At 40.6% G+C, this 14646-nt stretch overlaps 1 protein-coding gene across 2 annotated transcripts in view; it reads right to left on the bottom strand.

The window, feature by feature from the left end:
• Positions 1-14646, bottom strand: part of CDC42BPA (CDC42 binding protein kinase alpha) — a 275648-nt gene that overhangs the window by 190190 nt on the left and 70812 nt on the right. For both annotated transcript variants that reach the window (XM_084828634.1, XM_084828633.1), the window contains exon 2: positions 10587-10678. In XM_084828634.1, the coding sequence (XP_084684760.1) occupies positions 10587-10678 (92 nt within the window). The remainder of the gene's footprint in view (positions 1-10586; positions 10679-14646) is intronic.

The following is a 14646-nucleotide window of genomic DNA, read 5'->3' as shown; positions in this document are numbered from 1 at the left end:
GTTTAGCCTTGAGAAGAGAAGACTGAGGGGAGATAGGATAGCGCTCGTCAAGTACTTGAAAGGGTGTCACAGAGAGGAAAGCCAGGATCTCTTCTCGATCATCCCAGAGTGCAGGACACGGAAGAATGGGCTCAAGTGACAGGAAGCCAGATTCCGGCTGAACATCAGGAAAAATGTCCTGACTGTTAGAGCAATACGACAATGGAACCAATTACCTAGGGAGGTGGTGGGCTCTCCCACACTGGAGGCGTTCAAGACGAGGCTGGACAGCCATCTGTCAGGGATGCTCTGACTTGGATTCCTTCATTGAGCAGGGGGTTGGACTCGATGGCCTTGTAGGGCCCTTCCAACCCTACTATTCTATGATTCTATGAAATACGTCAAGCTAATACACCATACTAAATTCTTATAAAAGTGTAAGGCAAGACCTGTAACACAAAAACTTGGATAGAACAGTTATTACTTCCCAGAATTGCTATGGTATAATAATCACGTCTGGCTTCTTTCACAATCCTACACTTGTAAAAATAAAACAGAATCCAGGAATATATCAAAATGAGGTCACAGCAGACAAAATTATTTTGTTTCATCTCTGTTCTGAAAGTGTTCATGTCTTTCACCAGTAACAGTAATGCTTAATACATTTCCCATATATTTACATATGGAACAAATTTCTTAGGATCTTTTCTTTTTTGGATTTTACCACTCCAAACTATCTATTCTTATCCAAAAATGTTGAAGTGTTCTCTAGAAGTCATCATAGGTTGCATAGTTTACATAGCACTAAAAAGTGGTCCTTAAACTAAGATAATTATATATATTTGAATCATTAAGATATCAATGTTTTGCATGATAATTTAGCACGATGTTACATTAGTTTTGCCAATTTTCTTTTCATCTTTTATATATGTCACAGTTAATATGGTATTGGTTGTAAATGAGTGTTGCCATTTTACTATTTTGTAGTATTTAATTCAAGGCATGCATTTAAATAGCAGAGCTGCGTGCCATATTTTTGCAATTGTGACATGAAACTGGAGTATATAGCTACGTTAAGATAAAACTGTTGGACTAGGCAACCTGACAGCAGCTCTTCAAGTTTTGTTAACCTTAGCCAGGCATGACTGACAGCTATCACTCAGGAGGAAGAAAAGACTGAATAATTAATTGTTGGGCCTGCGATTTAGGCACTCTATGTGGGACAGTAAGGGAGACCATATTCTATTACTCAGTCTAATATCCATTCTGAATAACAACTCTAGTTACAGCACAATCTTAAACTTGCCTATTCAAAAGTAAGTCATGCTGAATTCAATGGGGCTTACTCCCAGGTAAGTGGGCATAGGACTGCAACTCTCTTAAAGTTCAATAAAATGATGTTTTAAAAAATTCTGCAACAAAGTTCCACCCCACTATTCAATCCCTTTAGCAAAATGGAAGTTTCTCTCTATATTACACAGCTGTGGCCCAAGTTCTTCCACTGCTATCATGCACCAGCCAGACACAAACACAGCTACCCCCTGGAATTCGAATACGTTAAAATGATTCAGTTTATTGTTTTACAAGTTACTGTTAATTACAAAACTGGGGTAAGGGTAACTTTTATCATGACAAATCCCCTTTTAACAGTGTTAGATGAAGGAAACCTGAAAAACAGGCCCCTAATATAACAAGTAATCCTTAACATTCACATTGTATATTGTAAATGAGAGGAAGCACGCAGCATGAAGAAGCAAGAAGATCCCAGTACTAATCTTCCTTCAGGCATAGCTAACCTTCCAATAAATGCCTTTAATAACAATAACACTCCCAAGTGTAAACTATTATTTTATTTTATACATACAGGGGAAAAGGACATTAACAGTACTTCAGAAAGCGAATATGGATATAATCTCTCTATTATTTGGGTCCTGACATGAGAAACAGGAGAGAAAGATCACAGAGGAGAATTTTATTTTGAGTACAACAAACATTGCAGTTTCCTGACTTTACTAACAAAAAAAAGTAACAATGCTATAGATATATTTTTAAAATACATTCCCAGGCCGGCCAGTCTTTCCCAACACTGCAATGGTTAACTCAAAAGTTCACGTCCATCTGTAACAATCCCAGTGCAACAAGCGTGACAATGAGTGACAAGCTCAAGCCCTCCATTCTACCCCTCCCCTTGCACTCTCAACAATCATAGTGTGTAGGTAAAATTCAAACCATTTCCTTGTTCAGATGTAACTGAAACTGTGGTTTAACAAACCACAGAGTCTTCTCTGAAGCCAGGTTTGCAAGAGAAGAATGGAGGGGGAGGGGGGAGAAGGGAGCACTGAAGCATATCCACTTGTTCCTGCTCCAACAAACCATAGTTTGCTGGATCAGGAATGTGATATCTGAACTTCACTTGGAGAAACAGGTATCTTAATAGTGCATGGGTGAATGCACCTGAGAAAGGCAAGGCTGACACATATTAGAAACTATCTTCTTATACTGGCAACTGCATAAGAATATTGAAACACATTTTTTCTGCATCTATTGCCTTGGCCTCCCCTCACCACCCACCCCATTTCTAAACTATGTCAATGACAGAACACTAAACAGACACACACTTTCCACTCTGTCCCAGAATGGAGTTCAGTTTAATTCATGATTAACACTGAACTTAACTTTATGAAGCAAAAGCTGGCTAATGTAAGGTCTCCCCTCAGTCCCTCGTCTCCTGAAAACGTACACATCACATGCTCTTCCTGAGCCAGCTAACCAGGGTTCACTCTTAACAGGGGACTTGAAATCAGGTTCGAAGCTGCTCTTACATTGTGGTTAAGAGCAAACCCTGATTTCCCTTAACTATGGTTAATGTCAGTGTAGACAGCAACAAAAACACAATAAAGGGAGTAGAAGCCTTACATCTGAATCAACCTGAACAAGTAGATATGAACTCAAGGATCATATAAATTAGTGCCTGATACATTAGATTCTTTTTTTAAAAAACCAACATTTAACTTCAGTGAAACAAGACAAAAAGCTGAAATACAGCAGTTCCTTATTTTATTCTCAACAGACGATGGTCAGGTGGTTTTTAGTTTTGAGGTGGTTTTATTTATTTCTATGCGTAAAAGCATTTGTCTCTATTTAACATTTTTTCTTGTGCTGGGTTTTAGGGTTATTTAGAAGTTTAATGTTTAATTTGATTGTATTACTTATTATACTTTAATCTGTTGTACATATGTACATCATGTAGATAATTTATTTTATGAGGCAACCAATAAATGTTACTATTATATTATTAATAATAATAACCTAAAATGCAACAGGCAAAAGCCTTGTTTAAAAAAAACAAGCAGAAAAGACAGTGCCAGAGGAAAAGCAATTTAAAATATTCTTCTTACTCAAATCAAACTTTATGGTGCATGGATAACACACTTCTTATTGTTCTTTAAAAAACAACAACGTGTTTTTTAAAATGTGGTTTAAAAGTGGTTCAAAGTTAAAACATCCTAGAATATCAGATGGACTAGTTTAAAACACTAAGAAAAAGGATTTGATTTAAATCACAGTTCCCATTTTGTAATTCCCGAATGAAAGTACATAGTAATTGTTTGCTACAATTGAAATGTACTGATTTGCAAGTAAATAAAGCCTGTATATTCCTAGGTGCATAATCCAAAAGCTCAAATCATGCAACCCAAATGCCTTTCATATTACCCAATTATATCTGCTTAGAGACAAGGGGGAGGGGGGGAGTGAACTTAATGAAATTCTGTTTGTCTCTCTCTACATTTGCAATGACAATTATCAAGATTACTTACTTGAAGACAAGGGCCACAGTATAGTACAGAGATAGCAATGCTGGGTTGAGGGCTAATGACCTAGAACTTTCCAGACACAAGGGCTGGGCAAAACATCCTTATGTTTTGTTTTTTCTTGTGAATAGGTAAGCAGGCTTTAATTCAGTGTGGTTGGTAAGTGGGTTACAAATTGGAATTTTCAAAGACAAATACAGAACTTAACATGGTGGTTTGTTGTTGTTGTTCAGTCGTGTCCAACTCTTCGTGACCCCATGGACCATAGCACGCCAGGCCTTCCTGTCCTGCGCTCTCTCCCGGAGCGTGCTCAAGTCCATATTCATTGTATCGGTGATGCTATCTAGCCATCTCATCCTCTGCCGTCCCCTTCTCCTTTTGCCTTCAGTCTTTCCCAGCATCAGGGTCTTTTCCAGAGAGTTTTCTCTTCGCATTAGGTGGCCAAAATATTTGAGCTTCAGCTTCAGTATCTGTCCTTCCAATGAGCACTCGGGGTTGATTTCCTTTAGGATTGACTGATTTGACCTCCTTGCAGTCCAGGGGACTCATAAGAGTTTTCTCCAGCACCACAGTTCGAAAGCATCGATTCTTCGGCGCTCAGCCTTCCTTGATAGTCCAGCTCTCACAGCCATACATTACTACTGGGAAAACCATAGCTTTGATTAGATGGACCTTTGTCGGCAAGGTGATGTCTCTGCTTCTTACTATGCTGTCTAGGTTTGCCATAGCTTTCCTCCCAAGGAGCAAGCGTCTTTTAATTTCATGGCTACAGTCACCGTCTGCAGTGATCCTGGAGCCCAAGAAAATAACATCTGTCACTGCTTCCATTTCTTCCCCTTCTACATGCCAGGAGGTTATGGGGCCAGATGCCATGATCTCCGTTTTTTTAATGTTGAGTTTCAAACCAGCTTTTGCACTCTCCTCTTTCACCCTCAACAAGAGACTCTTGAGATCCTCTTCGCTTTCTGCCATTAGGGTGGTATCGTCTGCATATCGGAGGTTGTTGATAATTCTCCCGGCAATCTTAATTCCGACCTCTGATTCATCCAACCTGGCGTTTCTCATGATGTACTCTGCATATAAGTTAAATAAGCAGAGCGACAATATGCTGCCTTGTCGTACTCCTTTCCCAATTTTGAACCAATCGGTTGTTCCATGTCTGGTTCTTACTGTTGCTTCTTGACCCTTGTACAGGTTTCTCAGGAGACAGGTAAGGTGGTCTGGTACTCCCATCACTTTAAGAATTTGCCACAGTTTGTTGTGATCCACACAATCAAAGACTTTAGTGTAGACAATGAAGCAGAAATAGATGTTTTTCTGGAATTCTCTTGCTTTCTCCATGATCCAGCGAATGTTGGCGATTTGATCTCTAGTTCCTCTGCCTCTTCGAAACCCAGCTTGTACTTCCGGTACTTCTCGGTTCACATACTGCTGAAGCCTAGTTTGTAGGATTTTGAGCATCACCTTGCTGGCATGTGAAATGAGCGCAATTGTGCGATAGTTTGAACACTCTTTGGCGTTGCCCTTCTTTGGAATTGGAATGTAAACTGACCTTTTCCAGTCTTGTGGCCACTGCCGAGTGTTCCAAATGTGTTGGATTATTGAGTGCAGCACTTTAACAGCATCATCTTTTAGTATCTTAAATAGCTCAGTTGGAATACTGTCATCTCCGCCAACCTTGTTGTTAGTAATGCTTCCGAAGGCCCACTTGACTTCACTCTCGAGGATGTCCAGCTCAAGTTCAGTGAGTGCACTATCATGGCTATCAGGGACATTCAGACCTTTCCTGTATAGTTCTTCTGTGTATTCTTTCCACCTCTTCTTAATCTCATCTGCTTCTGTTAGGTCCCTGCCTTCTTTGTCCTTTATCATGCCCATCTTTGCACAAAACGTTCCCTTGAGATCTCCAATTTTCTTGAAGAGATCTCTAGTCTTTCCCATTCTGTTGTTTTCCTCGATTTCTTTGCATTGTTCATTTAAGAAGGCCTTCTTGTCTCTCCTTGCTATTCTCTGGAACTCTGCATTCAGTTGGATATATCTTCCCCTTTCTCCCTTGCTTTTCGCTTCCCTTCTTTCTTCAGCTACTTGTAAAGCCTCATCAGGCAGCCACCTGGCTTTCTTGCATTTCTTTTTCTTTGGGATGGATTGAGTTGCTGCCTCCTGAACAATGTTACGGACCTCCGCCCATGGTTCCTCAGGCACTCTGTCTATCAGGTCTAATCCCTGAAATCTATTCCTCACCTCCACTGTATATTCATAAGGGATATGATTTAGGTCATACCTGAATGATCTCATCTTAAACCAAGTTATTTTCCAAAACATGTATTTTTTAAATAATGTGATTTAAATTAAACCATCCCTCCACCGCTTGCCTGACACCCATTTTCACTTTCTTCATACTGAGGGGAGGAATGTATTCTGCCCGTGCTGGAAGGAGTGACTCCTCCCAGTGCTGGTCAAGTTGGGAACTTCCTCCTTGCACCTTGCACCATCCCCAATGGGGGCAGGAAGAGGAGTGCAAAGGAAGACACAAGTCCCTCACCACCTGCAGCCCTGCCCCCTGGAGGAATCCAAGGAACCCTCGGGCTGGATTGGGGAGCCCAGGGGGCCAGATTACTCCTGCGGGCCAGGGGTTTTGCACCCCTGATATTAAGGGTTTCGAGCTCATATCTCATACCTGTTCTACCTGCCTATCTCTAAGAGGGAATAAGGTTCTTTCATCTTAGCTGGAGTTAATTAATTTACAGCATTAATATTTAACCTAGGAGCCCCTGTACAGACGTTTGTATCTGCATATAAATGGGCGCTTGCGATTATGCCATTGGACCATCTACAACCTCCACACATCAAGTCATATCCATTGCGACCTTCCTGCGTAAGCAGGGATCATGATCAGTACGCACCACTTTTTTGTGTGTGTTCTGCTTCTGCAATTTTGGCTACAAATGTAGGCTACTATGTACATGTTCCAAACAAGTCTTCTCAAGCAGTCACAGGAAACTCAGAAAACAAGCTGATTAGGCAATAACCTCTGTGAATCCCTAGGCCAGTCTCACAAACTTATGTGGCAGGATGGCAGGACTCTCTCCCCAGAGACCTCCTACCACCCAACCTCATTTTCTCCATCTCTCTTTCTGGCACATAGAATGCTGCAATAGGAGCATTCTATTCCTACTCAGCAGTGGTTAGGCCTCATCTGGAGTAATGTGTCCAGTTCTGGGCACCACACTTTAAGAAGGATGCAGACAAGCTGGAGAGGGTTCAGAGGAGGGTAACAAAGGTGATCAGGGGACTGGAAACAAAGCCCTATGAAGAGAGACTGAAAGAACTGGGCATGTTTAGCCTTGAGAAGAGAAGACTGAGGGGAGATAGGATAGCGCTCGTCAAATACTTGAAAGGGTGTCACAGAGAGGAAGGCCAGGATCTCTTCTCGATCATCCCAGAGTGCAGGACATGGAAGAATGGGCTCAAGTGACAGGAAGCCAGATTCCGGCTGAACATCAGGAAAAACATCCTGACTGTTACAGCAATACGACAATGGAACCAATTACCTAGGGAGGTGGTGGGCTCTCCCACACTGGAGGCGTTCAAGACGAGCCTAGACAGCCATCTGTCAGGGATGCTCTGACTTGTATTCCTGCATTGAGCAGGGGGTTGGACTCGATGGCCTTGTAGGCCCCTTCCAGCCCTACTATTCTATGATTCTATTCTATGATTCATCCCAGGTGCAAAGAGCCTTTGAAAACATAGTTTCCCAGGTCCCCCAAGTCCATAGAAGAAGGGAAGGACACTGGCTGGCAGTGGTAGTGGTGATGGACAAACCCCAAAACAAGTCTTTACAAGTTCAAGCCCAAATTTGGAAGATTCAGGGTTCAACTTGTATTGAGGTGAGGCATTTCGAACAGGGAAGTTCATATTCCAAACTTGAACTTTTGTGTGTGATATTTGTGATGTGAGACTTCATCAGTATCAAATATAATGAATTCACATACCGTTCAAAAACTCTCTAATTGAACCAACAAAGAAAAGCAAAAGTCACCAACACACTCTCCCCTCACTTCCCCCTAAAAGTCTGGTCACTGTGATTTATTAAGACTGAACATTTAATGGGGGTTTTTTAAGTGTATTTTTCCACCATGAACAGCCTGCTAAAAATGCTTGGTATGTGCTGATATAAACATTTTGGTTTTAGTTTGAAACAAGGAAAGAAGCCAAAATCCTTCTTCCATATTTCCCACAAACAGTAATGCTGTCTGGCCTGCTGTCAAACCGTTTCTGCCTCTTCACAAGGTTAAGTCTCTCATGCACTTTTACATCAACACATTTACCTTTCCTTCATCAAAAATATGAATGCAGGTATCTTGGGGGGGGGGTAGAATCTGCTAACCGATTCCTACTTCTTCTTGGATAAACAACGATTTAAAAAGAAACACTCTAGAAATAGTTGGAATGTTAGTCGCTTTCTGCTCATTTGGCTTTTAAAGGTGGCATGTATATACATTTGAACATTCAGGCAAGCATAAACAGATCTTGTCTTGGAGGAAAGTAACACAGAAATGGAACAGCAACATCCAATTCCTCTTTCTAAATTAAGAAAAGCCTAAACCTCTTGTAGTATACCTCAGGGATTTCCCCTGTAAACTCCATCCAATTATGCAAACAGATTGTCTATACCCACCTTTTCAACCCGGTGCCCTCCAACTGTGTTGGACTGCAACTCCCAACATCCCCAGTCAGCATGGCCAATTGGCATGCTGGCTGGGGTGATGGGAGTTGCAGTCCAACACATCTGGAGGGCAACAGATTAGGTAAGGCTGGTCTTTCAAGGAACTCTAGTCAACTCCTGTCATCTTATAGTGCCTTGCTCCAGCAAGGAACTTTTGCAAAGCAGGGGCACTCTCGCCCTCCTACACACATATACAGTTCACACATATATTCTGCCCATGGGTTATAAGATTATCAATAGAGTGATATTACAGTCTCCTGTGGAATGCTGCAAGCCTTACTGAAACTCTTTTGACTTCCTTCAAAATTCTTCAAATGCTTTTTTGGGAAGGAACTCTGAAGTTCACTTCAAATTTTGCATCAGGAAAATTTACAATAACAATTGTAATTATCGGTGATAAAACTATTCATTGAACTTTTGCCAAACTCTGAGTATACTTCAGAAATCAGGGGCTCAAGATTTCATCCAGAGGCAATAAGGAATGCTTAGCCTGGTTACATACACGTTACACTGGAAACATTATCTATGCTAGAAAGTCACACACATATTCATGGAAGGGATGTTAAGATCCAAGCCAGTGGCCATCAGCACACCTTCTGGAAACAAATTACCTAAGTAAATTATATCTTCTGTGAAAATGTACTTTCTTTTGTCTGCCAATCAATGTTATTGAGATATGAGTTAGAGATGTGAGACAGGAAAATAAGTTTTTCTCTACCTACTCTCTCCATTTAATATATTTGTAAACCTCTAACAGGTCCACTTCTAACATTGGTCATCGTACTTCTAAATAAAAAACTCCCAAGCAATTTAACCTTTCCTCACATGGAAGTTATACCAACCTCTTGAACATTTTGATTGCTCTTCCTCTACCTTTTTCAGCTCTAGGATATCCTTTTGGAGCTTTTCACAGTCTGATTGGGTTTTCATTATACTGAATAAGTTGGTGTGGTATGGACACTATCAAACCAGTGATAACCCTGCATCAGCCAAGACTGACACCCCACCACTCAGTAGCAAGAGGCAGCAGCCCCAAAGAGCCTACTAGCTCCAAAAGCAACAACAGCTGAACGGCCAGTTACCGCAGGAACGCTGGTCAATGTGGCTGTGCCAGACAAGCTGCAGGAGCCAACATATGCTGTTGCAATGACAATAGTGCAATGCCAGAGCCAAGAAGACCATGATGCCTCATGGAATTTTCCAGTGAGGCAAGGAGCATGTAAAGCCAGAGAGGATACAGAGTTTAGCCTCAGGGCTGGGAGTTGGAGGAAGATGCAGACTGAACTCAGAAGTCTTCCCCACCCTGACATAACCCTACAAGGAAGGGGGTTGGCAGCGAGGCAGAAAAGGGTGAGGAGGAAGCTAAAGGAGCAATCCCCATCACAACCCGAGGTGTTCAATAGAGAGCATAGAGGTCTGGACACCCCAGGCAAGCACTTTTCAGCTTGCACTCAGCTTGTGCTTTTCAGCTTCCCCAGATGCTATCACTTGCAAACTTGGGTACCTCACTTCCCACCCCGACTCCAGATAACTACTCAGGGAACTTTGGCTATTGGGCATTATAGAAATGTAATAAATACATTGTAAAATTTTTGCTTCTTAAAAAGCAAAAGCACTAAGATATATCCTTGAGGGATCTCACTGCTTACTTATCTCCTTTGTTATAACTGTCTTTTTCTCCTACTCCTCTAAACATATACAGACCTAAGGGGCCACTGTAGGGAAGAACTTTCCATGTAATTAATTCACCCAGTAGCATAGCTGTATATAGGCAACTCTACAACACATTGTTTACAAAAGTCATATGTAATTTACAGCTCAACACTAAAAGCACAAAAATACCACTGGAAAGTACTCCTAATGCTCTTTGTCCTAATGCAAAAGACCTACAAACTGTTGAAGTGAAGAGACAACTGGATAAATTAAATCCAACAGCTCTATAGAATGTATTTCCATATCAGAAAACCTCACAGGTGTCCTCTGCAATTTGTACATACTAAATTGCACTGTATTACTATATTTTTACTATAAAATGCTGCAGGCACATTCAAACTGTAAGTAACTCTTACCTCTCCAAAGGCTCCTCGGCCAATCACCTTTAAGATTTCAAAGTCTTCTTTATGTAGTCGCATCTGTTTCACTTTAGAAGTGAAAGGCTTGGCTGAAACAAAGGAAAATATAAATAATTTTAAAGAGCAGAGCAACATTAACATATTAAAAGCCTGTATAACATGACTATAATTTATAAATGGTTGCTGCGATATCTACAGCATAGCCCAATGTCTACTTAAAACTGATCCAAAGTATTTGAATTTGTTGACTTGTTCATAGTAGAGATCGTTCCAAATACATATAGAAACCTTGTGTTATTTCTCTACAGCATCCACACAAGATCTACAACAGGTTGCAATAATATTCACAGTTAAAACCTTACAGACCTATAAGATTGTTCACTGCTAGATTGATTCCAAAGATCGGACTTGCAAACAACTACTTGACTCCTTGTTTGAGTTGAGTGCAAATTGTTCTGTTTAGATCTATTTCCCCAAATGAAATTGGGGAAAATGTTTGAAGTAAAGGGTTAAATGCTCCCTTCTCTAGCACTACTACTCTAGTAATCAAAATTGGAACCTTCCACAGCTCTGCTTCATTATTTTTTTTTTAAGTTGGGAAATATGATCACAAGCCTCCACATTACAACTATTTAATATGTTTGAGAGCTGTGTTAAAGAATGGAGTTTGGAAAAGAACTGTAAAAAAAGAGGCAGTTGTAGTCTGTCATGCAATGTTGTGAAGAGTTTCATCTGCCAAGTTTTCCTGTTCTATCTATCCTATCCTCCTTTCTATCTGGTCATTCTAGAGATCTCATAAAATGCATAAGAAGAGACAATAAAATTCAAAGTCTAAAGTAACATAATCTGTAGTAAATTGCCAAGAGGTAATCACATCAACTCAAAATCTGTAAACTAAGACTAGTCTCATACTTGGAGGGTATGGATTCTATCCCTAAAGGTGGCCTAAAAATAATTTAAAATAAAATAGAGCCCTCCATTTTAGTTATGCTGCTGACAACTAAGGGAAGTTTTCGTTGTACTGTTCATAACCAACACATTTTTCAATACTTCAGAGCCACTTGAATGCTATGATTTCTAGAACATATTTCTAGAATGCTCTTGTAAGAAATTCTTGTGTCTAGAAAGACGACCTGGAAAGGAATCTACTTTCACCAAAATCACAGATATGCCAAGAATCTAACAGCAACTCAATCTGATAGGTGTTTTTTTTAAAAAAAAAATTAATACTTTGGAATATTCCAGAATTTCCATAGGAGCAATGGAACAACGAACATTGGACAAGTCTGTACATCACACTAAGCTACTCTGAAAATAAGCTACCATGGGCTGATTGTTAGTTTGCTAACCGGGCAGACATTCAGGCTCCCTGCAGTTTTTCATGGCTTGTTTTCCCCACAGTCCTCATGCTGGCATGTATCCTTTGTGGCAATTTCCTGAGTCCCTATGTCAGCATCCTTTCTCCAACTAGTCAGGGGGTTGCCAACTACCAAGGGAAATTCAGCCCGCTCCCCATATCAGATCACCAAATGGAATCAATTCTTTGAGCCCTTAAGAACACAGTAACGCATTCACAAACTTTTATATATTTTTCAGGGTCTTACGCAAGGGCGCAAGACTGCCTGTCCGCTATTTAGTCCAGCATAGTGATATCCCCTTCTTGTCAATGTCCTTGTGAATTTCATCTTCCACTTCTGTGCTAACCTTGCTAGCGAATACCTTATTTTTAAATGGCTGCTTCACATACTACTAATTACACTCGCCCAAAAAGCTCCTTCTCCTGCAGCCATCAGTCACTTTTGGCTCCTCCACCTCACTCCTTTGTACTTGTCGCTTCCCTCCACTCGTCTCCATTGTTAGCTGTCAGCTGTACATATGGCTTACAAAGCAGTGATGGGGATTGGTAAAGATACACACATTTCAAGGCAGAGCAGTAGGGTGAATTGGTAAACATACATATATTTCAATACTAGTGGTCTGCCTAATCCTGCCCCCTATTTTCAGGAACTTTTTCTCTCCCTGTGAAAGAGGAATTATTTTTTCTGCCTCTTTTGTAGGGAGGGGGAGAATTTCATAGAATTTTCAGAGGGGAAAATGGAGGGGGAAATTATGTAAATTACTAGCTGCAGACTTCTGAATGTGTACACTTGCACAAGACCAACTAGTAATAGTAATAGTAATAGTAATAATAATAATAATAATAATAATAAATAAATAAATAAATAATTGCAAATGCATTTGGGACACTGTCTGGTGTCCTTTCTTCTTGATTTTCAGGAGCGTGGGGCGAAGGGCACTGACTAGGGATGATGGCAGCAGCACTAGTGGAATCGCAAGGAGCAGCAGGTTTTTTTGCCACATTTGCTGGGTAGCTCTCTAGCCATTCCCAACAATTCACAATGAAGTTGCCCTGCTGGCTTAGGATGTCACAAAAAGCCACCCTGAACAACTCAACAACAAGCCATGGATTTTCCTACTGGCTTGTTTGTGAAAAATAAGCCACCCTGTGAAAACCATACCAGGTTTGGATGGCACGACAACCCACCATGGGTAATTACCCATGGTGAGTTGTTGTGTCATGAGAACCAGGTCATTGTTAAAACCAGGTCGGTTTATAAAACTTGTCTGTGCTACATTTGATTATGTATAGTAATATATGTTTAATTATGTTTGGAATATTTTTCTTAACATAGAACAGTCAAGGCAATATCTGACTTAAGGGTTTCATAAAGACAATGTCAGTGCAAAAATAATTAATTCTCCAAGAAATTTATTTCTAAACAGTTTCTAATTTGAGAGGTCACTTAATTTGCTATATCATCAACATCATAATAACTTGCCTGTTATGTAAACATCTGCAGTTTTTCACTAGGGGAAAAAACACTGGCTAAACAACTTGGAAGACACTGGCCACATTGAGGATTCTGGTTTAGTGTGCTTGTGTATTCTTCCCCATTATCCCTGCTTGGCTCATCCCACCAGAGGGAGTGCCTAAACTAACTTCCTGTTAAATCTGAACCCAGACCCTGGCTCTCCTAACAAACTAGGAATGAAAAGCCAATTTCATACCCTAGCTTCAGACTCTGGTTTGTTAGGGGAGCAATAAGCCAGGAGTCTGGTTTTGGTCATAACAGATAACTTTGACTTCCTTGCTAGTTTCTGGTTAGTTTAGCTGTTCCTTGCTGGTGGAAGGAGCCAAGAGGGAGCAATCAAGCAGCGTGCTTGTGAACAATGAGCCAAAATTCTCAGCAATTCTAACTTATTACATCTGAATATGGCCATCCTCTCACACCAGTGTCATTTCTAACTTAGCTCAGGGCACAATCCTATGCATTGGGAATGCTGGGAACTGTGGGACTTTTTTCTGTCTACACATGCATAGGATTGTGCATTAGGAGTCCTAAGCTGAGCAGCTACTGTTTATTGGTCACAAGAACATAAGAAGAATTCTGTTGGATCAGACCAAAGATCCATCTAGTATAACAACCCATTTCCAGTAGGGGCCAGGCAGGTGCTTCTAGGAAGACCACATATTGCTCATGAAGGCAACAGACTTTTTCTGTCATTTTGCTCCCCAGCAACTGGTATTCGGAGGCATACCACCTCTGAACATGAAAGTTCAGATATTAGCTATCATGGCTAATAATATCCTCTATGTATTTGTCTAATCCCCTTGTAACACCATCTAAGCCAATGGTCATCACCACATGGGAGCAAATTCCATAAGCTAAATATGTGTTATGCAAAGAAGTTCACATATGCCCAATGTCATATGACTGGGTGTATCTGTTTCAAAGAAATGTATACTGGATAGCAATAAACAGATAGCAATACTGTAACCATGATAGGGTAAGACATAAAACGGATAGGTCAAGTAGCCTATTATGTTAAAGCCTGTCCATAAATGTATTTATTTCTCCATTTCTTCTGAAATGGGGCATAGTTTATCTATTTATTAACAATTTTTCTATCACCTTTCAATCATATTCCAAGGAGGTTTACAAAAGAATTAGGGTGCAATCCTATTGGATCGGCCCTGGGTCCTCATAAGCCTCCA

Source organism: Heloderma suspectum, chromosome 1, assembly GCF_057233095.1.
Source record: "Heloderma suspectum isolate Gila_16-S chromosome 1, 16-S_ref, whole genome shotgun sequence".
In the NCBI taxonomy this organism is placed as follows: Eukaryota; Metazoa; Chordata; class Lepidosauria; order Squamata; family Helodermatidae; genus Heloderma; species Heloderma suspectum.
Note: the sequence above shows the minus strand (reverse complement) of the source record. Positions and strands in the feature narration are given on the sequence as shown.